Consider the following 22,220-nt stretch of genomic DNA (forward strand, 5'->3'; position numbering starts at 1 on the left):
GACCTCTGAAGAACCGATTGTGTCAAAAGAAATTGGTGCTCTAGCATGGTATCAAGATTATCTGCAACTTAACCTCTTTGCATTGTTATTGTAACTACTTTTATTGAATTTTGTGTTTTTCCAGTGTGGTGAATAGGTCTCTAAAATAAGTGTATTTCTGTTAATACTGATTGTATGTCTCTTTCATTTAGGGACACAAATGACTGTCAATTGCTGTGACTAAGTCATTCTAAACTTGATATGATTACAGATAAAGCAGTGACTGCATGTGTTGACCTGAAGTCTGCCTCAAGATGGCCTAAAGATGTTGCCTCTGAGGGAAGATGTCATTCTGGTTTTCCTTGCAATCCACCACTAGAAGGGTATGAATACCATGTCACCCATGTTACTCAGCACGAATGCCATGCCCACGGCTCTGCCCGTGTTATCCATCACTTATGGTTTTATTGCTTGAATAAAAGCGCCGAGCTGTGTCTCTGTATCTTACATTGGCCCTCATCACGAGTTGGGTGGTAGCCCTTAAATGCGGCGGTAAAGGTGTTACCAATGCATTTAAGGGTCCGCCGCATCTCGAGTCTGGCGTGTTTACCCTCAGCTCAGAGCTCGGGGTAAACACATCGGAAAAATCCACATTTTTCCGCACAATTACTGCTGCCGGTATTAACGTGCAGTAATTGCGCTGAAAATTCCCCATTGGGTCCAAACCCAATGGGGAATGGGGAGTAACGTTTAGCGCCCAGCCCGTGATCCGGCAGCAATACTGCCAGACGGGTGGGTGCTAACGCAAATAAAGTTGGCCAGTATCCCAGCAGGGATACTGCCAAACTCGTGAAGAGACAAATTGTGTTAAAAAATATCAGTAATTAACATTTTTCAGTCATTGTCATTTATACATTTTTAATATGCAAAATACACTAAAACAGTTTCACCCTGGCAGAATGTTCTCTTTATTGCTTTGCTTCATACAGTGTATGTCAAATGGTTCATGTCACAAAAGAGCCTAATTTCATTTGACCTTAACAAAAATGGAAATCGCTACCGAAAATGTAAATATACTTGTGAAGCTGGTCTTAAAAAATGATCAAAGGCATGAGTACTTACTGAGTTCATGTTATCCTTTCCTGACCATATGTGGTTAATTTCCTCCACAGGATCACTGGAAGCATTGCTAGGACAGATAAGTGATATGACATCCTTGGTGACGAAAGAGACATTGGATAGATGTTGGGTCTTCTCAAACAGATGAACCACGTTCTCACACGTGCCAAGGGCATTCAAGGGTTGCATCTGGAAAATGGGACACAGAAAACAACACACCCGGTTGGTGCTTCTTTATTAATAGAAGCGCTACTAAAAAACTAATTTCCCCATCCCCGATCAAAAGCATATTAGGTTGGGCATATTGGTACAATCCGATACCATCAGTTCTCTAGCGCTCTTGTATTGTTAAGTCCAGTGTAACTTGAGTAGCCATGCTGTTGAAGATTTTGAGTCCACAAAAGTATTTAAGCCACTTTTGGAAATGTTCATATAATGGACATGCATGAGTAGTTACAGAATGGTTAAGTGCTGGCCCTGGCAGAGAGGAGTGAACATTTCTGCCAGAGATTGAACAGAAGCAGGCAACCTGTCCTTTGTCATATTAACAGGAATGCAGACAGTTGGTCTACCTGGAATCCGCATAGCCTGTCATGTCTGGTCTGACCTCATGGGATCGACACTGGTATGATACAAATCAGATGTGACTAATAATGATGTGAACTGTCAGCCAACCATACAAAAACCTAAGTATGGGTTATCTTTCCAGATTATTGTGCCAAAAGAAAATAATTTAGCATAATTATTAGAGTTTTGGAACAGAGGTGCGGACGTAAATGCAGAGGCAGTGACTTTGGCTGTTTGAGCATCTGTCAAACAGGACACTGCTGACCTCTGAACCTGTTCTGTAATACTGGGGAGCAGGCGTGGTAGATCAGGATACTGATGCAGCAGCGTACGGTTGTGTACAATGCTTTTGGTATGGAGGTTACTGAAATGGGGATTTTGTGAGCAGATCGCCCTTTCCAAGATGAAATTGCCCCCATTATTGTATTAGTTAATATCATTAAAAGGGTGTTTACACCTTTGTAAAATGAACTTGACATGACCTCCTGGATCTCTGTGGGAAATGTGGTCCTGGGATAAAAAGAAATTGGTCCGGTTTCTCCAGAGTCGCTCCCACTGTCCTTCGATGGGGCCCTCTACTCTCCTCAGCAGCAGGGCTGGACTGGCCTATAGGGACTCTCAAGATTTCCCGGTAGGCCTTGGCACCCTGGGCCTCTTGTGTGGTAATTCCACATTTTCCCCATAGGAAAAGGGTTGGGATTGCTGAAAATATGTAATATGGGGCCACTTTGACAATTATATCCAGTGCCTCTTTTGGTTCCCAGTCCACCCTTGCTCAGTGGTCCTAATAAAAGGTTGGGTTTCCATTCTCTCTCTTTATTTTTTCTTTCCATATCTTTATACCCCCTCAATCCCCTCTCAGCTCCTGTCTTACTCCCATCCTCCTTCGTACCTCTGCACCCGTCTCTTTTACTCTCGCTGCCCATTCTCTGTTACTGTTTACCTCTCACTGGCTCTCTATCTGTTCTTTCTTTTTATACTGTTCATCTCCCCTTTTCCCCTCCATCTCTGCCACTCTGTCTCTCGTCCCCCAGTTCCATTTCCAGGCTCCTTTCACATTCCCGGCTCTGTCTCCTTCCCTCTCTCGTTTTTTTTCTCTCCCACTAAACTCCTTCTCTCTGTATTACTTTATTTTATTTGTTGGGTATTTATAATGCGCCTATACACAATGTATGTGCTTTGTTCTTTCCTTCTCTTTATTTTCTTCTCTCCCCATCCCAATTTCCCTTTTATTCTGTTCTCTTAATTGCACACTTACTGTGTTCTCTTTTTCTCTGTCTCTTTCTCTCATGATTTCTAATTCGCCTCGCCTCTCTTTCTGACATTTTATTTTTACTTCCGTTCCTATGCTTTTTTGTTTCTCCGCTTCTCTATTCCCAGCACTCCCTCTAGCCATACTACCTTCCATGCCAGCCCTGTGCAATAATGTGGTACTGTTTGCTTTGCCGCCTCGTTGACTGCTAGTGACTGACTGGAGCCTCTATCTTATCTCCATGTATTCCAGATCCTTCTCGATTTGCTTTCCTGCAAATCCCAACGAGACTTCAACAGATTCCATACTTCCCAAACCTACCGATTCAGGTGGTAGGCTACAGCTTTTTAAGCAGTCCTACAACCTACAGATTTTGCTGTCAAAACCTACAGATTCATGGCTCCAGGCCTGGCTGCCTGAAGCCCAGCCAGCCCAGCATGCGCAAGGAGCAGCATCCTCCAGTGTACTGAAGGTGGGCGTGTTAAATGGCCAGTTCATTTCATTAATGCAGTTGGCATGCATTTGTGACGATATGTGCAATGCTCTGATGATGGGGGACAATGAAGTAGGATAGCTACTTACTCAGTTTGTGCGTGGTCATTAGAATACATTTATGCTAGTAAAGAAAAACCTTTCGATATAGCTTTACGTGCTGAAAAAATCCTAGCTCTGCACAGAGGATCTCACTGGATATGGGCGTTCACCTTGTCACCTTGAATTGCCAGCACTGACAAAGAGTGCAACAGTTCTCCAGGTGCAAGACACAGACCTCAAAACCTGTGCTTCATTCTCTTTGTAATTGCAACTGTGCTAAACCAATTAACGTAGCTGGATTAGTAGTTCTTTTCAGTAGTTTCTTTAAAAATACAATGTCAAGTCAATGCTTTGCTTTGTTATGTATATTCAAAGATGCATGAACTATATCTAGCACCCTTTATGTGCTCTTCACCATTTTGAACAAACATAACATTGAATTACTGATTTAAACATTAATATTATTGCATTCTATACATGAAATGTTTCTTTTCATCCGTCCAAATTGCCTCTTAACATTTACGAGGGTCTATGCTAGAGTTCAGCTTACTGCTAGGTTGTTCAATTTGCTTGCCTTCTTCCCAGACTTCAGAGGTTCAGTACCTGTTTTTTCATTCCACCCTGGCTCGTGCTCCTTATTGCTCAATAGCTCCAAAAGCCCTTTTCTGCTGAATTCATTGATTCGTTATCGGCACAGACAAAGTCAGAAAGGTTTGCAAGCGAAGCCTTTAGCATATCCTATTGCAAGGTTTTGTCTGCTTCACGTTCCAATGTCTACACAAAAGCATTCATTCTGAACTTAGACTTTGGGAACTTGGGTAAGAAAATAGATAGGTAAACATTTTGGCATTAACTTTCATGAAATTCAAAAAGATGATTTACACTTTGTCTGTTCATGACCTGTGAAACAGACAGACACACTGTAAGCTGCATTTGCTGAAGCCCTTGCGGACGTCACTTCTCTTGGGGTATACAGAAATGTTATCACCTCATTGCCTTTTCACACCACCCTACTTTTGGAAATATTTTACACTTGATGTGTCAAGGAGGACATGGACGGCTTCAGGGCATTTCCACCTTTTCATTTGAAAGGTGCTATGAGCCGTAGGGGGGACCCCAGCAACTGCCCTATGTTGCCAGTCAGTAATCTTGTAACACAGCAATACATTTCTCTCTATATTAATTTCATTCTGGTCTTTAAATGTGTGCTTTGTGTTAATGAGGAAGAATCTGGTCACAGTTCTCACAGGTCATTTGGTACATTCCCTTCTCATGATGTGACAGAGGGAGGGCAGCCCCTTCCTGCGATCTCTTCAAGGCCATATGTAAAGTGAAGTAATTTCCTGTGATGTCATGTCCTTTCATCGGGCCAAGTTGATGTGACATCGTTTCCTGTGATGTCACCATTATGCTAATTAAGATTTTGAAATGTTAAGATTCCTACAGATTTTTGGTCACGGAATGTTGGCATGTATGAAATTCTCATGTCCCCACTTGATAGTCAAAGACGTGTGCCTAAACATTCAAAATTATTATTATTTTTTAATGCAATGGGTTGTTAACGTTTAAAGAAAACAGGATCTGCTCCTCGACCAACATGCATTTCAATCTGTCTGTTACAATTTACCAATCATATATTTACATATATGTCTATTACCTCCTCCAGTTGATACAGTACGCTTTCTAGATCCAGGTTAATCGCTTGCAGATCAGCAGTTTTAATAAAAGATGCAAGTCTTTCCAAATAGCCCAGAGCCTCTGTAGAAAACATGAACAAATATAGATATTGTAACACTTATTCCAAATTATTTAATACACTCAGAAATTATAAATATATCCCCCACATTCCAGTATCTTAAAAAAAATGTCCAAGCTTCCTCTGCACTATACCAGAATGCAGCATGCCTCCTCCCTTCAGGCAATCTGCTGTGGCAGTTCACCATGTCCTACTGCTTCAAAGTTAAACAGAGGGAGGGTGTATGTTTGTGTATGACCAGAGGTGGAAGGAGATTCACTGCACAACCAACCAATGTTTTAATCGAACAATGAACATTTTGTAAATGTTTTTCCAAAAAGATCAAATACCTTCAAAGATGTATTTCTAAACACCCCGATTTCAAATTTTAAAAATTATAATTTGGATGCTCATGTTTTCACAAACTGAAACGCAGAGCTCTTTCTGTGATGTCACACTTTAGCCTGCAGGCGATGACATTACTTACACAAATATATTGGCACTATGAAAGCCATTTTAACTTTTGTCTGAGTCTGTTGTGTGTGCCATCTAGGTAGCAGAATACTGCTGTATGTGAGGTGTGTGCATTCGTGTAGGGATTCACCATTTGAATTGCAATGCCCATTCTGCACTTCATTAAATCAATCAGCCTTGGATATTGGAAAGGTGGCCTGCCCTCGACCTGTGCCAAGGCTTCAGCATTCATTCTTCATTCCCTGTGATGGATTTCCATCTGCAAGAGCGGGCTAGCCAAAGATTTTTTGATTGTTATTCAAATAAAATGATGCAGTACATTCTGTTTCTCAACCACTTAAGTGCGGGAGTGGGCAGAGCCTACAATGACTCCTTATGCGAAATCAGGACGAGCATACACGCCAATAGCAGTTAAGAATGAAGGCCTCCGTTTCATTAAATACTGCATGATGAAATGATAGTATATGCATGTGCTTTTGCTGTACCATGTATCCTGACAGCTACAGCCCTAGCTCTGCAGTGGCACAGAGAAGGGTCAATGGTCACATTTGCATTTCTGACTGCAGCTGGAACACAAATTTCCTGCAGGTGGAGGTGGTTTTTTAATATTCTGTAACTCATCTAAATTATAATAATTGTAGTCAGTCTGTTAGTGCGCACGTCGTTAAATATAAGCCATGCCTGGCTGTCACAGATTGACTGCTTAGGACAAAAAATTATTAAGCTACAGCAATTTCATATCACACCAGTGTCAATTCTGTGAGCAGGGTCAGCAATGGCAGGACTGATGTATATTGGTGTATTGGCTGACTGTCCCCACGGCTGATATATAGAACCCCAGCAAAGATGCTGCCTAAATAAGTCTCCTGCAAGAAGGGTAACACCTTCCTACAGAAAACATTTTATATGAGGTCTCCTGGGAATGCTTCTGAGGCAGCACTGACATAAAGCCAGCCTCATGCCAGCGTGCTGTTAATTGGAGTTTCTTTGAAGATAGCAGACAAGGCAAAGGGGTGGAGTTAAAGTAACCAGAGAGGGAAGGTAGGCCTGGAGAAGGTCCCACTACATTGGTTTCTGTTGGGGCTTTCTTCTTTGTTCTTGTCCCCTCCATTCCCTGTGGGCAAGGTACTCTGGGTGTGATGTCATAAGGTGCTTGTTACAACAGGTATTGGACCCCTTACAGCAGGCTTGCTTTGGACCAATACCCTGTGGTATTTTGCCTTTAAAAGAAGAAGGCACCTTCCCCTTCCTGGATTCATCTTCAAATCATCAAGATAAGAAGGAGGATACACTTTAGACCTCTGCTGGGAGTACAATCCGTTCCAAATTCCGCTGCCATGGAGGTGAGGACAGAAGACATCAAAGGAAGAGGAGAGCTCTGTCCCCTAACCCTGCCCAGGGAACAGTGGGGGAGTGGGAGGGGGGTGACTGCTGCAGGGCCAAGGCCTTTCTCTGATGACTGCACTAGAACCAAGCTCCTGTTCTTTGTAGGCAAGTGCATTTTTTTATTAATCGGATTTCTCCATAAACTGACACAAATGAATACATCGTAAATAGACATTGTACAAAGGCATAAAAAAATATGAGAAATCCATAGCACAAGAGAACATTTTAAAATAATAAGACCAACCTTCCACCCTCGAGCCCTTGTTAGAAGACAATAGCCTGCCAACCCCACCAGGACACTAGAGCAGGACTTTCCTTGCCTGTCTTGTCAAAGTCTGGCTCACATAGTTACCCAAATTAAAAATAAAGTCGAGGTCTGTACAGTTCTAAATAAAATACAGTCCTGGATGTTATTTTTCAGGAAGAAGGGCCTTAACAAATCCATTCGCAGGTCCAAGTGCCACTTGCAGATTAGCAAAAAATGGTCCTCCCTTAATTTAGGTGAAGAATCCCCTAGCTGCCTGACTGGTTCACTGGAAAGTGGGTGCAGCAGAAGGGCTCACCTTGTCCTGGTGGCCTTGGATTGGGCTCCTAGCAACCTAGAAGCCAAGGAACATCTCAGGGCCCCGATTCTTGCATTGAACCACTTGTGAGTTACACCGACCAGGATATCACCTGTCACATGTTTCTTTAGAGGACTTGACATTGCTGCTTGGACCACACTGTGTGTTGGATCGAGTCAACCACCTCACCAATCCATGCTGAATCATTGCCTCAGGAAGCTCCTAGAAGACTGGCTCAACACTGATGAGTCTACAAAAACAAGAAACCAAAAGGTACTCTGAAGAGGCGCTGTCCCTCTGGTCCACTTTTCAGGACCATGCAGACTTTAATACCCTTACTCTACCTCTTATCCAGAGAGCTTGCTCTCAAAAGTCTGCATTCTCTATGTTTTCGTTTACAGGGTGGATTTTGCTGATGGCAGTGAAGTGAAGTTAGTTCATTGCATTTTTATTGTTTAATTAAAGGTCTCTATGCTTTTAGAACCCCGATTGGACATCCTCTTACTATGGAATCATTGTACTGAAGTTGTTAGGGTTGCTACTGTTATCAAATCACACCACACCTGAAGATAAAGTCTACCCTTGGCCTGCACTACCACATAAAGTGAAGGAGGTATACCTTTCGTGCTGTGTCCTTTATGCTTGAAATTGCTGCTGTTTTAGTAGTAGTGTGTGCCTAAGTTGGCAGATTAGCCACTCCTCATTCCTGCACTACTGCAGAGCAGTAGTCATTTTGTCACAGCCCCTCTAACCCCAGAGATGAGAGAAAGAATGTTGGGCTGCATATTTATTACTCATTGTTTGGCTTATCCTTGAACATTAAGAAAGGATGTATGTGTCTATGACCTTATTCATCAATGTCTGATCCTGCTAAACTTCATCTCATGTCTTGATTCAGGACAAAAGGGGCGGCATGCTGTAACTTTACTCTTCATTGTCGGACTCAGTTTGCAGCCGTTAGAAAGTTGGATGTTCAGGAAAATTTGCTGGGCAATGGTGAGGAGCTGGGGGCCTAGTGGGTGGCCTTCATCAGTCATCTCGGATGGCGCCACCATGTTGTGGCTGGCATGGGCGGCGTCCAATACAAAGGCTGAGATGGGGGCCTGGGGAAGTGGCCCTCATATTTGTTGTGCACTCAATGGGCACTGCCATTAGGGAGTTAGCGGGTGTGGTGCCTGGGGCTATCAGGTGGTGCAGCGAGCACCCTGGTTGGCGCCACCATGCTGTGGTTATCCCGCATAGGCACTCAAAAGGAGGATGTGGAAGCCTGGTGTTTCCTTAGTTACCAGGTTGCTGAATTCTCCAGGATCAGAGCCACTGTTGGAAGAGGGAGAGGCAGTTTATGTAACGCTCACCTGACTCCCACGGGGGCGCTGGCCTGGTTCGCGCTGCTGTTACCTCGTCTAAGGTGATGCGCAGGGTTCAGAAGATGGACTGGACCGGGCCCCAGATCTGGCTTGTCTGACTCGAAGAAGTATCCTTCTGTAGGTGAGAATAGGGGGTTAACTGTCTGCGGGGTAATGCAATCGGCCTCCCACTTACCCCTCTCACACTCCTCAAAACCCTTCTGTGCTTCCCCGTAGCGTCTCACCTTAGGGTCTGGAAGGACGAGCTCTCCATCCTGCTTCTGATGCAGGGGCGCGTTGGTATCCAGTTACGTCACTGGATTTTCTGATGGGTGAGAACCAAACTTGCTTGGCTTCCAGGTAAGTTTTTTCTATAAGTGGTTCCCCTTGTGTCCATGCATTAATGTTCTAATGCTAGTGTCTTTTTCCCCATAGGGGCAGGGGTACGGAATGCCGGGGAACAGGCACCGACCCGAGGTGAGCGGTGAAATCCTTGTGGAAATCAGGTAAGTCTTTAATGAGTGTTTTGGTAATGTCTTTTCATTCACTCATTAACGCTGATGTCTTTTTCCCCTTAGGAGCCGGGGTCCGAAAATGCCTGGATGCGGCGCGGACCCGAAATGAAAAGGGAATGACCCAACAGGTAAGTCTTGACATGGAGTTTTAGCTTCCCTTTTCCCTTCTTTCTCTCACCTTTGTTCTTGTCTTTTTCTCCCTAGGCGCGGGGGCGCGACTGCGAATCCGGATGGTCGCTGCTGAACATGGAGGCGCCCTGTAAAGGTGAGTAGAATGCGGCGCTGCAGCGATCGATGCGATGTGCTTTTAAAAATAAATGTCTTCCTTTTCAGGATTGTCGGCGAAATGTCTCTGGGATGCAGATTTAGCAGGTGAGGCCTTTTCCTTCTTCTGTTCTCTTGTTCCCTTCCTTTGCAGGTGAATCAGGATGCTGGCAGGTGTGGCAGCTGCTAGATGCAGAACAACGCGAAGCACGTGTGGCTGATCGGGTGTGGTTTAAATAGCCTTGGAAGAAGTTCCTAGAATGTGTCCTTCCTCCAATCAGGTATGTATCCTTCCCCGACCACGCCCGGGTGGTAAATGAGTCCCACAGGTAAAGTAGTTCCTTTCAGGCCTCAATGGTCTGCATCAGGTAAGTGCACCCAAACACTTTCATAATGAGCCTGGCGCCTATGGCGCCAGGACTGACATTTTCTATGAGCCTGGCGCCATAGGCGCCAGGACGCTCTCCAAAGGGCCCCTATAAGGGGTTGCTGGGACCTTCCCCGGGGACTTGATGTCCGCTTTCGGGGGACGCAGGGCCTGAGCCGGCTCCCCGGGAGCGGGCATCGTGACAGTTTAAGTGTGGTTTCTGCTCCTTCTCTAGTTCCAAACTCCTGATGGAGAAGAGGAAGACACGAAGGGACACATGGAGGACTCCTCTGAATCCTCTAGTACTGACAGGGGGAGCCAGAAGAAAAGCTACAAAAGCTAAAAAGAAACTGAGGTATTCCCTATCACAGAGGATATTAAGGACATTATGAAACAGGCCATAAAAGAACATGAAGACAGAAGGAAGAGGAAACAGTCCTCTTCTCCCTCTTCCTCTCCTGTTTGGAAGACTCTTCCTCCTTCATAGTAGGCTCTGCGAGTTCTGAAGAGGAGGAAGCCGAGGGAAAGTATTTGGACAGGGAGGAGGTTGAGGCAGTATTGGCCCAGGTATGGTAGAGCTTGGGTTTCTCTGACACCGTGGCTCCAGAAGGATGTGCTGACCCAACAATTCGGCAATACAAACACACAGTGAAGATGGGACTCCCTCATTTCCGACATTAAGGACACGATTCATTTTGAGAGGAAATACCGTGAGCATACCTCTATGCCACGATTTAGGACTAAATTGTATCTGCGTAAGAGCACAGATCCATTCCTGATGGAGAATGGCACGGTAGATGACCTCTTGGCTAGCCTTGTTGGCAGGTCCTCTATGGCAGCATGGGAACCTGTGGACAGGAAATCTAATGCAGCAATGAAAAATGGTCATATGAGGGCACATCTGGCAAATGTCTATAGATCTTATACCAAAATCATGACAAAAGAAGTGATGGTTGGCCTAATCTTGATCTTAACCTCTGGCATTGCTCTGGGCAAGCCTCAGCCCATTGCTCTTTGTCTGCAAACCATTACAAAAGTGGAAAGACCATGGGCCTCATTACGACCCAGGCGGTAAGGGGTTAACGGCGCCGTAAAAGGTGTTGGCGCTGTTAACCCCTTACCGCCTAATTACGAGGTCCCTTTGCGGGTCCCTACCTTAACGGCTGGTTTTACCAGCCGTTAAGGATTGGACCCGCAAAGGGACCTTGGAGGTAATTACGGTACCGCAATTTGCGGTACCTTAACTACCACCTTCCCCATTTCCATTGAGCCCTATGGGGGCAAAAATGGGAATGGGTAAGGGCCAATGGTGAATGGGGAATAACCGCCCCACCAACCTTGGAATGGGCCAGTAATTCCGCCATTCACCATGGCGGAATCGGTAAAACACCGGCGGCAACCATGGTGCTACTAGCGCCATGGTTACCGCATGGGTCGTAATGAGGCCCCATATGTAAATCAGGCTTGGTCCCTCCCCAAAATGGGAGTTCCAACCGGAACTGCTTGGTCACATCCCTTCTGCACAAGACCACACGCATACCCAAACATGTTTAGGCCTTGTTGGGCCTCATCTGTGAGGAGTAGCTGTGGTCGCGAGGCCCAGCAGGTACGGGACCCACATCTGGGCATACCCGTCCCACTCACTTATATGGCAGGGCCTGTCCAAAGGGGTTTCAACAAGCTCCAAAAATCTACGGAAGAAGGTACAGACTGAGACTGTACTCCAGTGTTGGCATACATGCAGAAACAGGTGTAACTTTTTCTAGACCTGGCTTGTGATGGTGTGAGAAGGTCTGCCATGGCCATAGGGCAGGTATTGCAACCAGGAGAAACTTTCACATTTGAGACTGGAAGTCAGAAGGTTCACAAAAATCCAACAAGCTCAAGATCCCCTTTGAAGGTTATTCAGCAACCCCTTACAGGACAATGTGCATAAGGTGTTTCACGCCTATGAGGACAAACTGAGGATCCGTCTCCTCCAAATGTAAGGGGCCAGGATTCAGGCCCCAGAACTACTAAGCAGGCAGCAAGGACAAACCCTTTCAGAGGACGGTTGGATTTCGAACCAGGCCGGGGAAAGTGACATCACCAGTTACAATGCATAAGTCCTGACAACCACAGAAGGCCAGTGGGTGGAAGACTGCAGCGCTTTCTCAGAACTTGGGAATGGTGATCGGCTGATGCTTGGGCAAATTAGATGGTTCGAAAGGGTACCTGATATACTTAGCAACCACCCTGGTGCAGTCAACCATGATCATGACTCCCATGCCAAAATCAATCTGAAAAGGGTGACCATGTCACATACAATGCAGGAACTCTTGAAATAGAAGGCTAATGTCAAGGTTCCTCGGGCCCAGCAGGGGTAGGGGTACTACTCAATCATTTTCCTGGTCCCAAAGCCATCAGGGAATTTCAGGTTGATCCTGGTCCTGAACGCTCTGAATATGTTTAACAAAGGGAAGAGGTACAAGATGGAAACCCTCCAGAAAATAATGTCCATGGTACACTAGCTTGTGTCCCTGGACCTTCAGGATGCCTATTACCATGTAGCCATAAGACCTGCTCAGCGGAAATACCTCAGGTTTGCGGTTGGGGAAGACATTATCAATTCCAGGTTCTCCCTTTTGGGTAGATAACATCCCCCAAGGTCTTTGCCCAGAAAGCAGCCTCCTTGCTGGCCCATCTTCATCTACAAGGTATTCATGTCTTCTCATACCTGGACAAATGACTCATCAGGGCAGCCCATTGAGAGACTGTGCAGATACACCTATAGATGATGTGCACAGCCCTGGAAGAGTGAGGATTCCGGATAAATTGGTAAGAAGAGCTGACCTTCATAGCAGCAAGGTTTAGCACCAGACAAGGGAAGGTGTTCCTAGCCAAGAAGAGAGCCTCAAGCTTCCAGGCTGCTCTGTCCAGGGTTCTCCAAAAAGTGGGCTTCAGCACGAGAACTTCTTGTGGTACAGGGTCACATGGCCTCATGCGTCTTTCTGGTTCCCTGGGCTTGGCGTCGTCTGTCTCCCATCCCCTGGATCACCTGCTTCCTGCATCCCAATCCTACGAGTCACTGATTCCTTTGACGCAGGAGTTGAGGGAGGCTCTAAACTGGCAGTTGCATCTGAGCCATCTCCATAAAGGAATAGGTTTAGACACTCCCTCACGGATCATTCTTGACACAGATGCCAGCAGCTTGGGTTGCAGGACAACCGGAGGTCAAGAAACATACAGGGGAAGTGGAACCTGGAGGAGAGCTGCAGGTCTTCGAAATGGAGGGAGGGAGGGATCTTCAATTGGCAGGGCCCTGAAGGAGGTTGTTGGGGTGGTGAAAGATCAGGCTGTTCTGGTCAGGCATCGGGTTTCAGAGGCTGTTTACCTCAACTTCCTGTCATGAGACAGAGACTCCTGGGCAGAGACTCAGCTACCATCCATAGAGGCAGTCCACATCAGGGGGGCAGAAAATGTAGTGGCAGATAGACTCAGCAGTCTGTCATTGCAGGCATTGTCTCCTTTGAACCAAACCTTCTTGGCAATTTGCTGCAGGTTTGGGATCCCTACAACAGACTTGCTTGCCTCCCTGGCATTGGCTAAACTGGCTGCTTTGCTCTCGATTTCAGAAAAGGGTGGCCTGGGGGGTGGATGCTCTGAAACTAGTTTGCACTTGAACAGGGGGGTGTCCTACCCTCTAGAATTTAAATCTTTGCAATTATTTAATGCAGAAACATTCAAACCCTTTACAAGAAAACAATGAGGCAATGGTAATGTTTGTCTCATGGGTAAGCAACCTAGAAATACACAAGATCATCTGTAGTACTCCTACAGCTCTTTATCATTTAGCTGAATCTAGTTTGGCCCAAGGAACTTTTGTATGCATTTCCCCCTTATTGGTTTCGATAGTTGTCAGGAAAATCAGGGAAAATCAGGGAGCACAGATCTCAGGTGATCCTCATAGCTCCCTACTGGCCAAGGAGGAGTTGGTGCCTAATGTTTTTAGAACTCCAGACCCAAGAGGTGAGGGCAGCGGAACACAGTATACAATGGTCAGCTTGGAGATTGAAAGGCAGAGGTTACTGGAATTAGGATTGGCTCAGCAGGTGGCAGTGACGATTCTTCATTATAATAGATCGGTCATTCATAAGGCATATGTCAAGCACTGGGTAAACTTTGTGAAGTGGTGTTCACAGGCTGGAGTTATTCCACTGGAGTGCGATATTGCTGACATGCTCCAGCTTCTACAGGATGGGTTTGGGAAAGGGTTGGTAGTTTCTACCCTTTGTGCTCAGTGTACTGCACTGAAGGACCTCAGGGTAGGGTCTGAGGGTTAACTGGAAGGAGAAGGTCTGATTGGTAGGTTTCTGAGGAGTCTGGCGTCTGAAAGGCATCCCAGGCACATATGCGCACCTGCTTGCAATCTGTGTCCGGTGTTGCGATTCTTGCTTTCGCCCCCCTTTAAGCCTATATAGGAGAACGAGATAACATTTTTCACTGTTAAAACTGCCTTTCTTATCGCTATAACCTCAGCAGAGCATCTGGGACTCTTAGGGGCATTTTCATGCAATGCTCCTTTCCATACCTTTGGGCCATATTAATTGATCTTGATGTGATTCCATGTTTCTTCCTAAGGTTTTGTCTAAATTCCATGCCTCACAGAATGTGCTTCTCCCTGCTTTCTACCATAACACAGACTGCGAAAGAGTAGTCTTGACATACCATTGATGTCAAAAAAGCATTCCTGGAGTGCCTTCATATAGCAAATGCTGTCAGGAAGTCGGGCAGTGTTTTTGCGACTTTTAAGACGCCTGGGAAGCCGAAAAAGCTATGGTTGTGACGATTAGCAGATGGATTCGGAGAGTATTCCAGAGGGCATATGAGGCTTCTGGACTGCCCAGGTGCAGCGTCATTCCACCATGGGTATGGCTGCTTCATGGGCTGATGTTCAGGGGGTTTCCAGCCAGGAGATTTGCATAGCAGCCACCTGGGCAGACCATAATATATCTACAAGACACTACAGATTGATGTGGACAAACCCAGGGATGGCTTCTTTGGGGTAGGGATACTCATGGCATGAATGGGTTGACTGCTGTTGAACAATACATTTGGTTGAGGGATGCAGCAATGCTCGTGGACTATGGGTGTTTTGTCACTGGGATCCCTTCCACAACAGAATGCTTTTGTACACCTCATGTCATAAGTACTGGGACGAGGAAAGGAACGTGGAGGTAATGCCTTAATTACTTACCAGTGAACTTTATTACTCCTCGCTCTACTCCTCATCACAGTACTGACTTCCCTCCTCGTCCCATGATCCAGCTTGGTAAAACTAGCATAGGATTGTGGATAATTTTGGAGGTAATATACTTCCAAAAAGGAAACAAAAAGTGTTCTGCTGGGCCTCATGATTTAAGCACAGTGACGAGGAAGAGTAGGACAAGGAGTAATGAAGCTTACCAATACGTAATCAACAGATTATTTTATATTGCCCAGCCTAAGCCAGGGGAAGAAAGATGTGTGTCTGCATGGTAAACACACTCTGGTCTCTGCTCAGTCTGGAAATTGGCAGGCCTTATTTTCTGACTACAAAGATTTAGATTAAGTTTAGATTAAGGGGAATGCTTGTCAAGTATTGAAAACCAAAATTACGGTGATATGGGCATTGTGATTCGGTCTAGGCCTGGGAATGCTCCTGTTTTAACTCATTTTTAGTGACTTGACCACAATCAGTATGAAGCCAATTTTCTTAGGGTGACCCAAGTGTCTAATGGAATTTCTGCTTACAATTCATAACTGTAGGATTGTAAAACAGTGAATGGGTATTTCTAGGAAGCCAAATACATACATGTGTCAAAGGACAGACTAGCATGGCACCCATAAAGAACGAATAAAACCTAAACCCTATACCAACCTTAACAAGCAGAGATCCCAATCTCTTGGACATTGTCCAGCAATGCACAATGAGATATAGGATATGCAACCACTAAGGGCGGGCACCTCAGGCATTTTTACATCATGAGTAAACACCACATGCATGAACCCAAAGATAGTCAAGTGGGAAGAAATACCAGCCAATAAGGACGGAAGGCAAATGCAGCCCACCCTCTCTGTAGAACCTCATCAAAATGCACATGCCCTGGCACAACACCTCAGCCAAGGACATTCTGAAATCAGACTGGCTTGGGTCCTTTTCCCTGCTCTGCCCGTTAAAGGCACAAAACACTAACAGGACCTTCACTGCTTACTGTCACCGACATGCTGCACACCCGGGACAATGCCTAAGGCAAGGAATTTGGGAGATGGGACTCAGTCTGGTCAGTCTACCTACACCCCTGATTTAAGAAATCGGAGAGTAAGAACCCCATCCTGATTGACATCTCTACAATACCACCATGCCAAACAAACAACTAACTGGAACTAGAAATGTGTACATGAGACTGCAAACAAGGAGCAGGACTTCTCATTGAACCTTTCTACTCTTATACCACACTAATGATTCAAGTCTCCTTCTCGTTCCACCTGACACTCCTCACACAGTAAACCCTCACACACAGAAATAATCTGCCTACAAAATGCTACATGTACTGAGCAATGCCACTGCTCAGCCCCCAAGTCATATCACACACCAGAGGCTAACCTGGTTTCACAGTGCCGACGTACGCATCAGCATCACTCCTCATTCTCCCAACCTACATTTTCACAAATGTGGGATGGTACGATGATCCCTCTCCGGCTCTTCCATACATGGAGAGGTCCTCCCACCTCTGCTCTTATTGCTCCCACAACACCTCTTTACACCCTAACCCCCAAAGCCCCCTGCACTTTATCTACCAACATTCGTTAATAATCTGCTGGATCTTTCTACGTATTCTATTGAATCATCTGAAGAGACCCTCAATCGTAGTCTGCATCAAATCGGCGGGTACAGAGGCATCCTCTTTACCGTTGTGGGGTGCTTCTAGGAGAAGGCAATCTATCCAGATTCAGCCAGACTGTGCAAACTTTATGACGTTGGCTGAACATCGCCTTGGGATTGAATGGAGCCAGATTGCAATTCATCCCTCTGGCCCTTCTTCACTTAAGACTCAGCAACCACCAGCTTTTAACTTGCCTCAAAAGTCACTACCGGTAAACGTGGCTATAAGAAAAGCCAGGAAAAAAGATGAGCCCTTGGTGCTCTCTTTAGACTGTTTGACCTTGGTGAATGACTCATCTTAAATAGAGTGTTACGCTCACCTGGTCTCTGCAGAGGCGTTGGGGCACAGTTGCAGCCCCCCCACGGTGTTAGATCTCCTCTGTATGGTTTCATCCCCTGCGGATCAGCTATGGGCGGCGACAATAGGCGCTGGTAGGCGACTGTGGTATTTCCCAACCCCTTCGACCCAAGGTGCGATTTCTGTGGGCATGTACCGGCCCATAAAGCTCACCTGATTAATCTGAATGGTGAGCTCTCCGTCCTGCTACTTCTGGCAGGGGCGTTTGTTGGTGGAATCTAGTTCCTTCATTGATTCCTGAGTAATAGTCCAGTCCGGCTGCGACTAAGTTCTCTTTCTGCTTTCTCTCAATGCCTTTTTCTTTTCCCTCTTTCTGCTTTCCTTCGATGTGTTTGTCTTTTCCCTGTCAATGTCTTGCTGTTATTGCTCTCAACGTGGTTGTTTAGCCCTGAATAATGTTTCTCCCTGTTTTCGCCCAATTAGGTGGTAAAGTGGCATAACAGCGGCTGCGGAGCGCGGCTGAGCTGGAGATGGATGCGACCGCAATGTCCAGCAGTGGGTGAGTGATCGCTTTAGGAAAGGCGCAAGGTTTTAATGGCAGCGAGCCCTTAACGTAATGTCTGTTAAGTGTCTAACCTTGTCTTTTGCCTTTTCTTTGCAGGTGCTGCGAGTTCGGATTTAGTGCGTCGTGCTGCGGTGCCTAGATGATGATGTCTGCGTTCGAGTGTTTTCTGGTGAGCTGCGTTGTCAGGAAGAAGATATTAGCACTCCAAGATGTTTGCAGGTGAGCCGCAGTGCCAGGAGGAAGCGCACAGGTAAGAGCAGGATTCTTCAGTGACAAGCACGGATGAAGGTGGCAGGATAACTTCAGGTAAGATGAAACCCAGGCGATGGTGAGCGTTACACTGCACAGAGGTGCAGAATAACGCAAAGCGTGTGCCTTGGGGTTGGGCTGGCTTTTATACCTGAGCTCTTAAGGCCATGCCCCCCTAGCAAAGTTCTGCATGCCACACCCTGCCACTGCTAGAAGTTAGAAAATGCATGTGCAGATACAGATGAAGATGGAGACCACACCCAGAGTAATTACACAAATGAGTTCTTGAGAGTTTTCTTGCTCCTAATAAAAGAGTTCCTGTTTATTCTAAGCACTTCTACCCATAATGAAAATGTCCTGTTTAACTCCTTTCATGAGCCTGGCGCCAAAAGTGGCAGGACTGTGTCCAACCAGGCCCCCCATGTATAAATGTCCCAAAGGACCGTGCGTGACCCATGATGCCCACTGCTCCCTCCACTTGATGGTAGCACTCTTGTGATCCTGGGCAAGTGGCCATGACATAGAGCGAACGTAATGATCCTTCTCCATCATATACCGGCGCTACGCTCTATATCGTCAAAGGATATCTGCGTGGTGGAGTTTCCTGATGAAGACCGATTACATAAAGTAAGACGCCGCATAAGATCGGACTTGATTAGGAAAAGGTTGTGGTCAGATGCCCTCATGTTTTGGTCCCTTAACTTTGATCTTCTGCAAGTTGAGCGTACCGAGTCTCTAGGCCCTGATCCTTTATGTAGGTCAAAGCCTTGGTCAGGGAGGCGTTATGACACTTGCCACTTACAGGCTGAGCCCCAGAAATTGGCAAAGGAGGCGATTGGCCTCCCTATTGCAACTGCTACTAAAGCGGTGCCGTTCATGAGCAAATCTGATCAGCCACTGAAAATTACTTTCTACAGGAAGGATAAAAAACGGAGAACTGTGCAATTTGACACTTCACTTTCAGAGACTTTCTGCTCGGATGAAGAAGGGGCCTGGATTCGTTCTGCTCTCGTTTGTTCGAATGACCACTAGCACATAAGGAATCTAGGAATGACCCAACTGCTTACTGCCTCGTGGAATACCATGGTACTTGTTCATCTTATGAAGGATGATATACTGGAGTGGTCCCTATATGACATATTACTGTTTCAGGAAACATGGTTATGTGAGACTCCCATGTGTGAAGCCTTCACCCTTTTTTATTTAATGCAGCTGTTAAAGGGGCTAAGGGGAGACTCTTTTCGGGCTTGCTTATTCTTGTAAAAAATCTTTACTAGTGGAGATAGTTAGGCATAGTTCACCCAATCACTGGGTTCAAGGCCATTTAATAAAGATGTTGTCAACTGCTCACAAGGTTTTTCTCGTAATGGTACTGATGAACCTATAATGGAACCCAACCAAAGTAAGATCTAATGTTTTTATTGGGGAAGTCTTACAGATGATTGATGATGTTGAAGTGGGAAAACCCATCGATAATATTGGTAGGCAATTTGAACATCAGATGAGTTCCTATGAGGGATTCGAATAGACAGAGGGTCCATTCCAAAGCCTTTCTCCAGGGTATGAAGAGTAGAGATCTACTCATGTTAAATAGTAATATTAAAAAGGATATGCAGCTGGGTCTACATAGAGCCGTGGCTCAGTCAAGGCAATACTAGATTACTGCTTTGTCTCCCGTAACATCTACCATGATATGGATTCTATGGTAATAATACCCTTGGAGAATAGCGACCACTCCTTTTTGGAAATCACTTGGTCTATCCTTTTTAAATCTAGAAGGGCCGATAAAATGCTGTTGATGGATGTCTCTCAGGGACGTAATCGTATTCTTCTCCGTCAACAGGATATCTTGGAAGTTTCCTCCTTGCTACAATTGAGATTAGATGCAAGTGAGGGTGCACCAAAATACACTCCATTACTAGCTAAATATGGTAAAGTCCAGAGTCTGGGATCTAGACCCAATTTTAACAAGAAGCATGAATTCAATAGCAGGCTGGTTATTGAGCATAAGATGTATAAATCGGACTTTAAAACCATAAAAAACCTGCTTTGGATTAGACGCTCAGTCATGAAAAAGAACCGCCAACAATAGTATAAAAATTGGCTGAAAGGTTTTCAGGCTGAAAGCCTCCAGGAAGATGAAGATTCCATGTTGGAAATTATGAGTAAGAAGAACTTTAGACTATCATGGGAGTTGATAAATAAGGTTGGGACAACGCGGGAAGCCCTTCAAATGCTACCGGTATCTGAGCACCACTGGACTGACCATTTTGACTCACTTTTAATGGACAAGACAATTCCATCTTCAGTTTCAAATTCAGATGGAGAAGGCAAGTGGGATTGGAAGCTCCAGAAATCAGAAATACAGGATGCAGTTTTAAAACTCTACATCCAGGGCACCTGGGTTAGATGGACTTTCAAGTTAGGAGCTAAAGCTGGCACCTCGAGAGTGGTCAGATTTTGCACATATTCATTTTTGTATAGTCCTGAAAGAAAAATGAATTCCCCTGTCCTGCGAGAGAGCCATTATACCTATTTTTAAAAAGGGTATAAGAACCGATCTAGCTAATTACTGGCCCATAGCCCTTCTTGGCAGCTTGTGGAAAGGTTTTGCATCCATTTTGTTAAAACGACTGTCAGGATGGGCAATTGGTTCTGAGCACCAGGACACTAGACAAACTGGCTTTGTCCTAGGTGTGGGTACAGCCCTAAATATGTCCTTGTTGAACTTATATAATAGTCTTTCCATTTATGGCCTGGAGCTTTAATATCACCTTTGGGGACCTGGAGCAAGCATTTGATAGCGTGAACCGTGAGCACCTTTGGATGAAATTGAGGGATTGGAAATGCCCAGATGAGATTTTGGAGCCTATGATGGCACTCTATTCGGACACTACCGTGCAGGTCCATTTGAACTGCCATGGTTTCCTATCTAGGGAAATTTGAGTAAATAGGGGTCTTGATCAGTGCTGTGCTTTGGCCCTATTTTCTTTAATCTCTATATTTTAGATTTGGGAAAGTCGCAGAAGGATATCCATAGTTTCCCCCCAAAATTCAATGGGATTCCCCTCCCTTGGATGATCTATGCGGATGATCTCGTATTGATCGATAAAACACCTATATGACTGTAAAGGCGCTTGGAGGCACTGCAGTCCTATATGACGCTAATGATCTGAGAGTCAACGCAAATAAATCAAAGATCTTAGTCCCCAATGGTGGAAGTAGATGGAAAAAGTCACAACGATTCCGATGGTGTGTAAATCGTCTTCCTTTGTAACGTGTAGACTCCATTACTTATATAGGAGTCTGTGTCAAACAGAGTGTGGCTGAGACTCGATGGGCCAATCTCCTGCGAGCAAAAACCAAAAATCTCACGGCCCAAGGGATGATCTTACATCAGCACTTGGTAAATTGTCAATGACACCTCTTATTACATTTTATAACTAGAATGTGATCCCCACCTTCTCCTATGGGACAGAAACCTGCTTAAATCTTAACTGGCAACTCTGGGAGATCTCGAAGGAATTGTTGGGAAGAGAATCATGATCCTCCCAAAGTGTTTGCCTATGGCTTGCATGCGATTTGATATTGGTCTTTCATCGTTATACTCTGTCTCGTTATGGAAAACCCTTTAATTGTTTCTTAAGTCATTACTTTCTACCTCAACACCTCAATTAGCCATTTTGGGGCGTACAGAAGCATTAGTAGAAACTGGCCTTCTTGGTCGATGGAAGCTTAAATGTTCTAATTGTCTATTAGATCTAGATTCAACAACTGAAACATTTATCTCGAATCTTCTGTTAATAAAGAAGAAGCTGTTTGAACAGTACTGGATATTGGCGCAGGAAAAGAGGAATACACTTAATCTTATGAAAGACTATGCATTGGAATGCAAGTCTTGACAGGAGATCCCAGAATATCTATATAGGCTTCTTGCCCACTAATCCGGGGGTGATTTTTAAGAATGAGCTTGAATTTGCAACCCACGGGAGAACTCCTAGTGGCCCAGAAACAGGGGGGGGGGGTTCGTTTAGTAGATTTTGTCAAAGCCCCTCCGAGCGTTAATCCTTCAAACAATTGACCGCCAGTCCAGGCTGGACTGA

General features: G+C 45.3%; 1 protein-coding gene across 1 annotated transcript in view; it reads right to left on the reverse strand.

Moving 5' to 3' along the window:
- Positions 1-22,220, reverse strand: part of LOC138480605 (ATP-binding cassette sub-family A member 13-like) — a 158,020-nt gene that overhangs the window by 57,347 nt on the left and 78,453 nt on the right. Inside the window, exons 4-5 of the mRNA XM_069612309.1 lie at positions 5,109-5,209; positions 1,102-1,287 (exon numbers count right to left, since the gene is read on the reverse strand). Coding sequence (XP_069468410.1) covers positions 1,102-1,287; positions 5,109-5,209 — 287 coding nt within the window. The remainder of the gene's footprint in view (positions 1-1,101; positions 1,288-5,108; positions 5,210-22,220) is intronic.

Source organism: Ambystoma mexicanum, chromosome 5p, assembly GCF_040938575.1.
Source record: "Ambystoma mexicanum isolate Mex_15411 chromosome 5p, UKY_AmexF1_1, whole genome shotgun sequence".
Classification (NCBI taxonomy): domain Eukaryota; kingdom Metazoa; phylum Chordata; class Amphibia; order Caudata; family Ambystomatidae; genus Ambystoma; species Ambystoma mexicanum.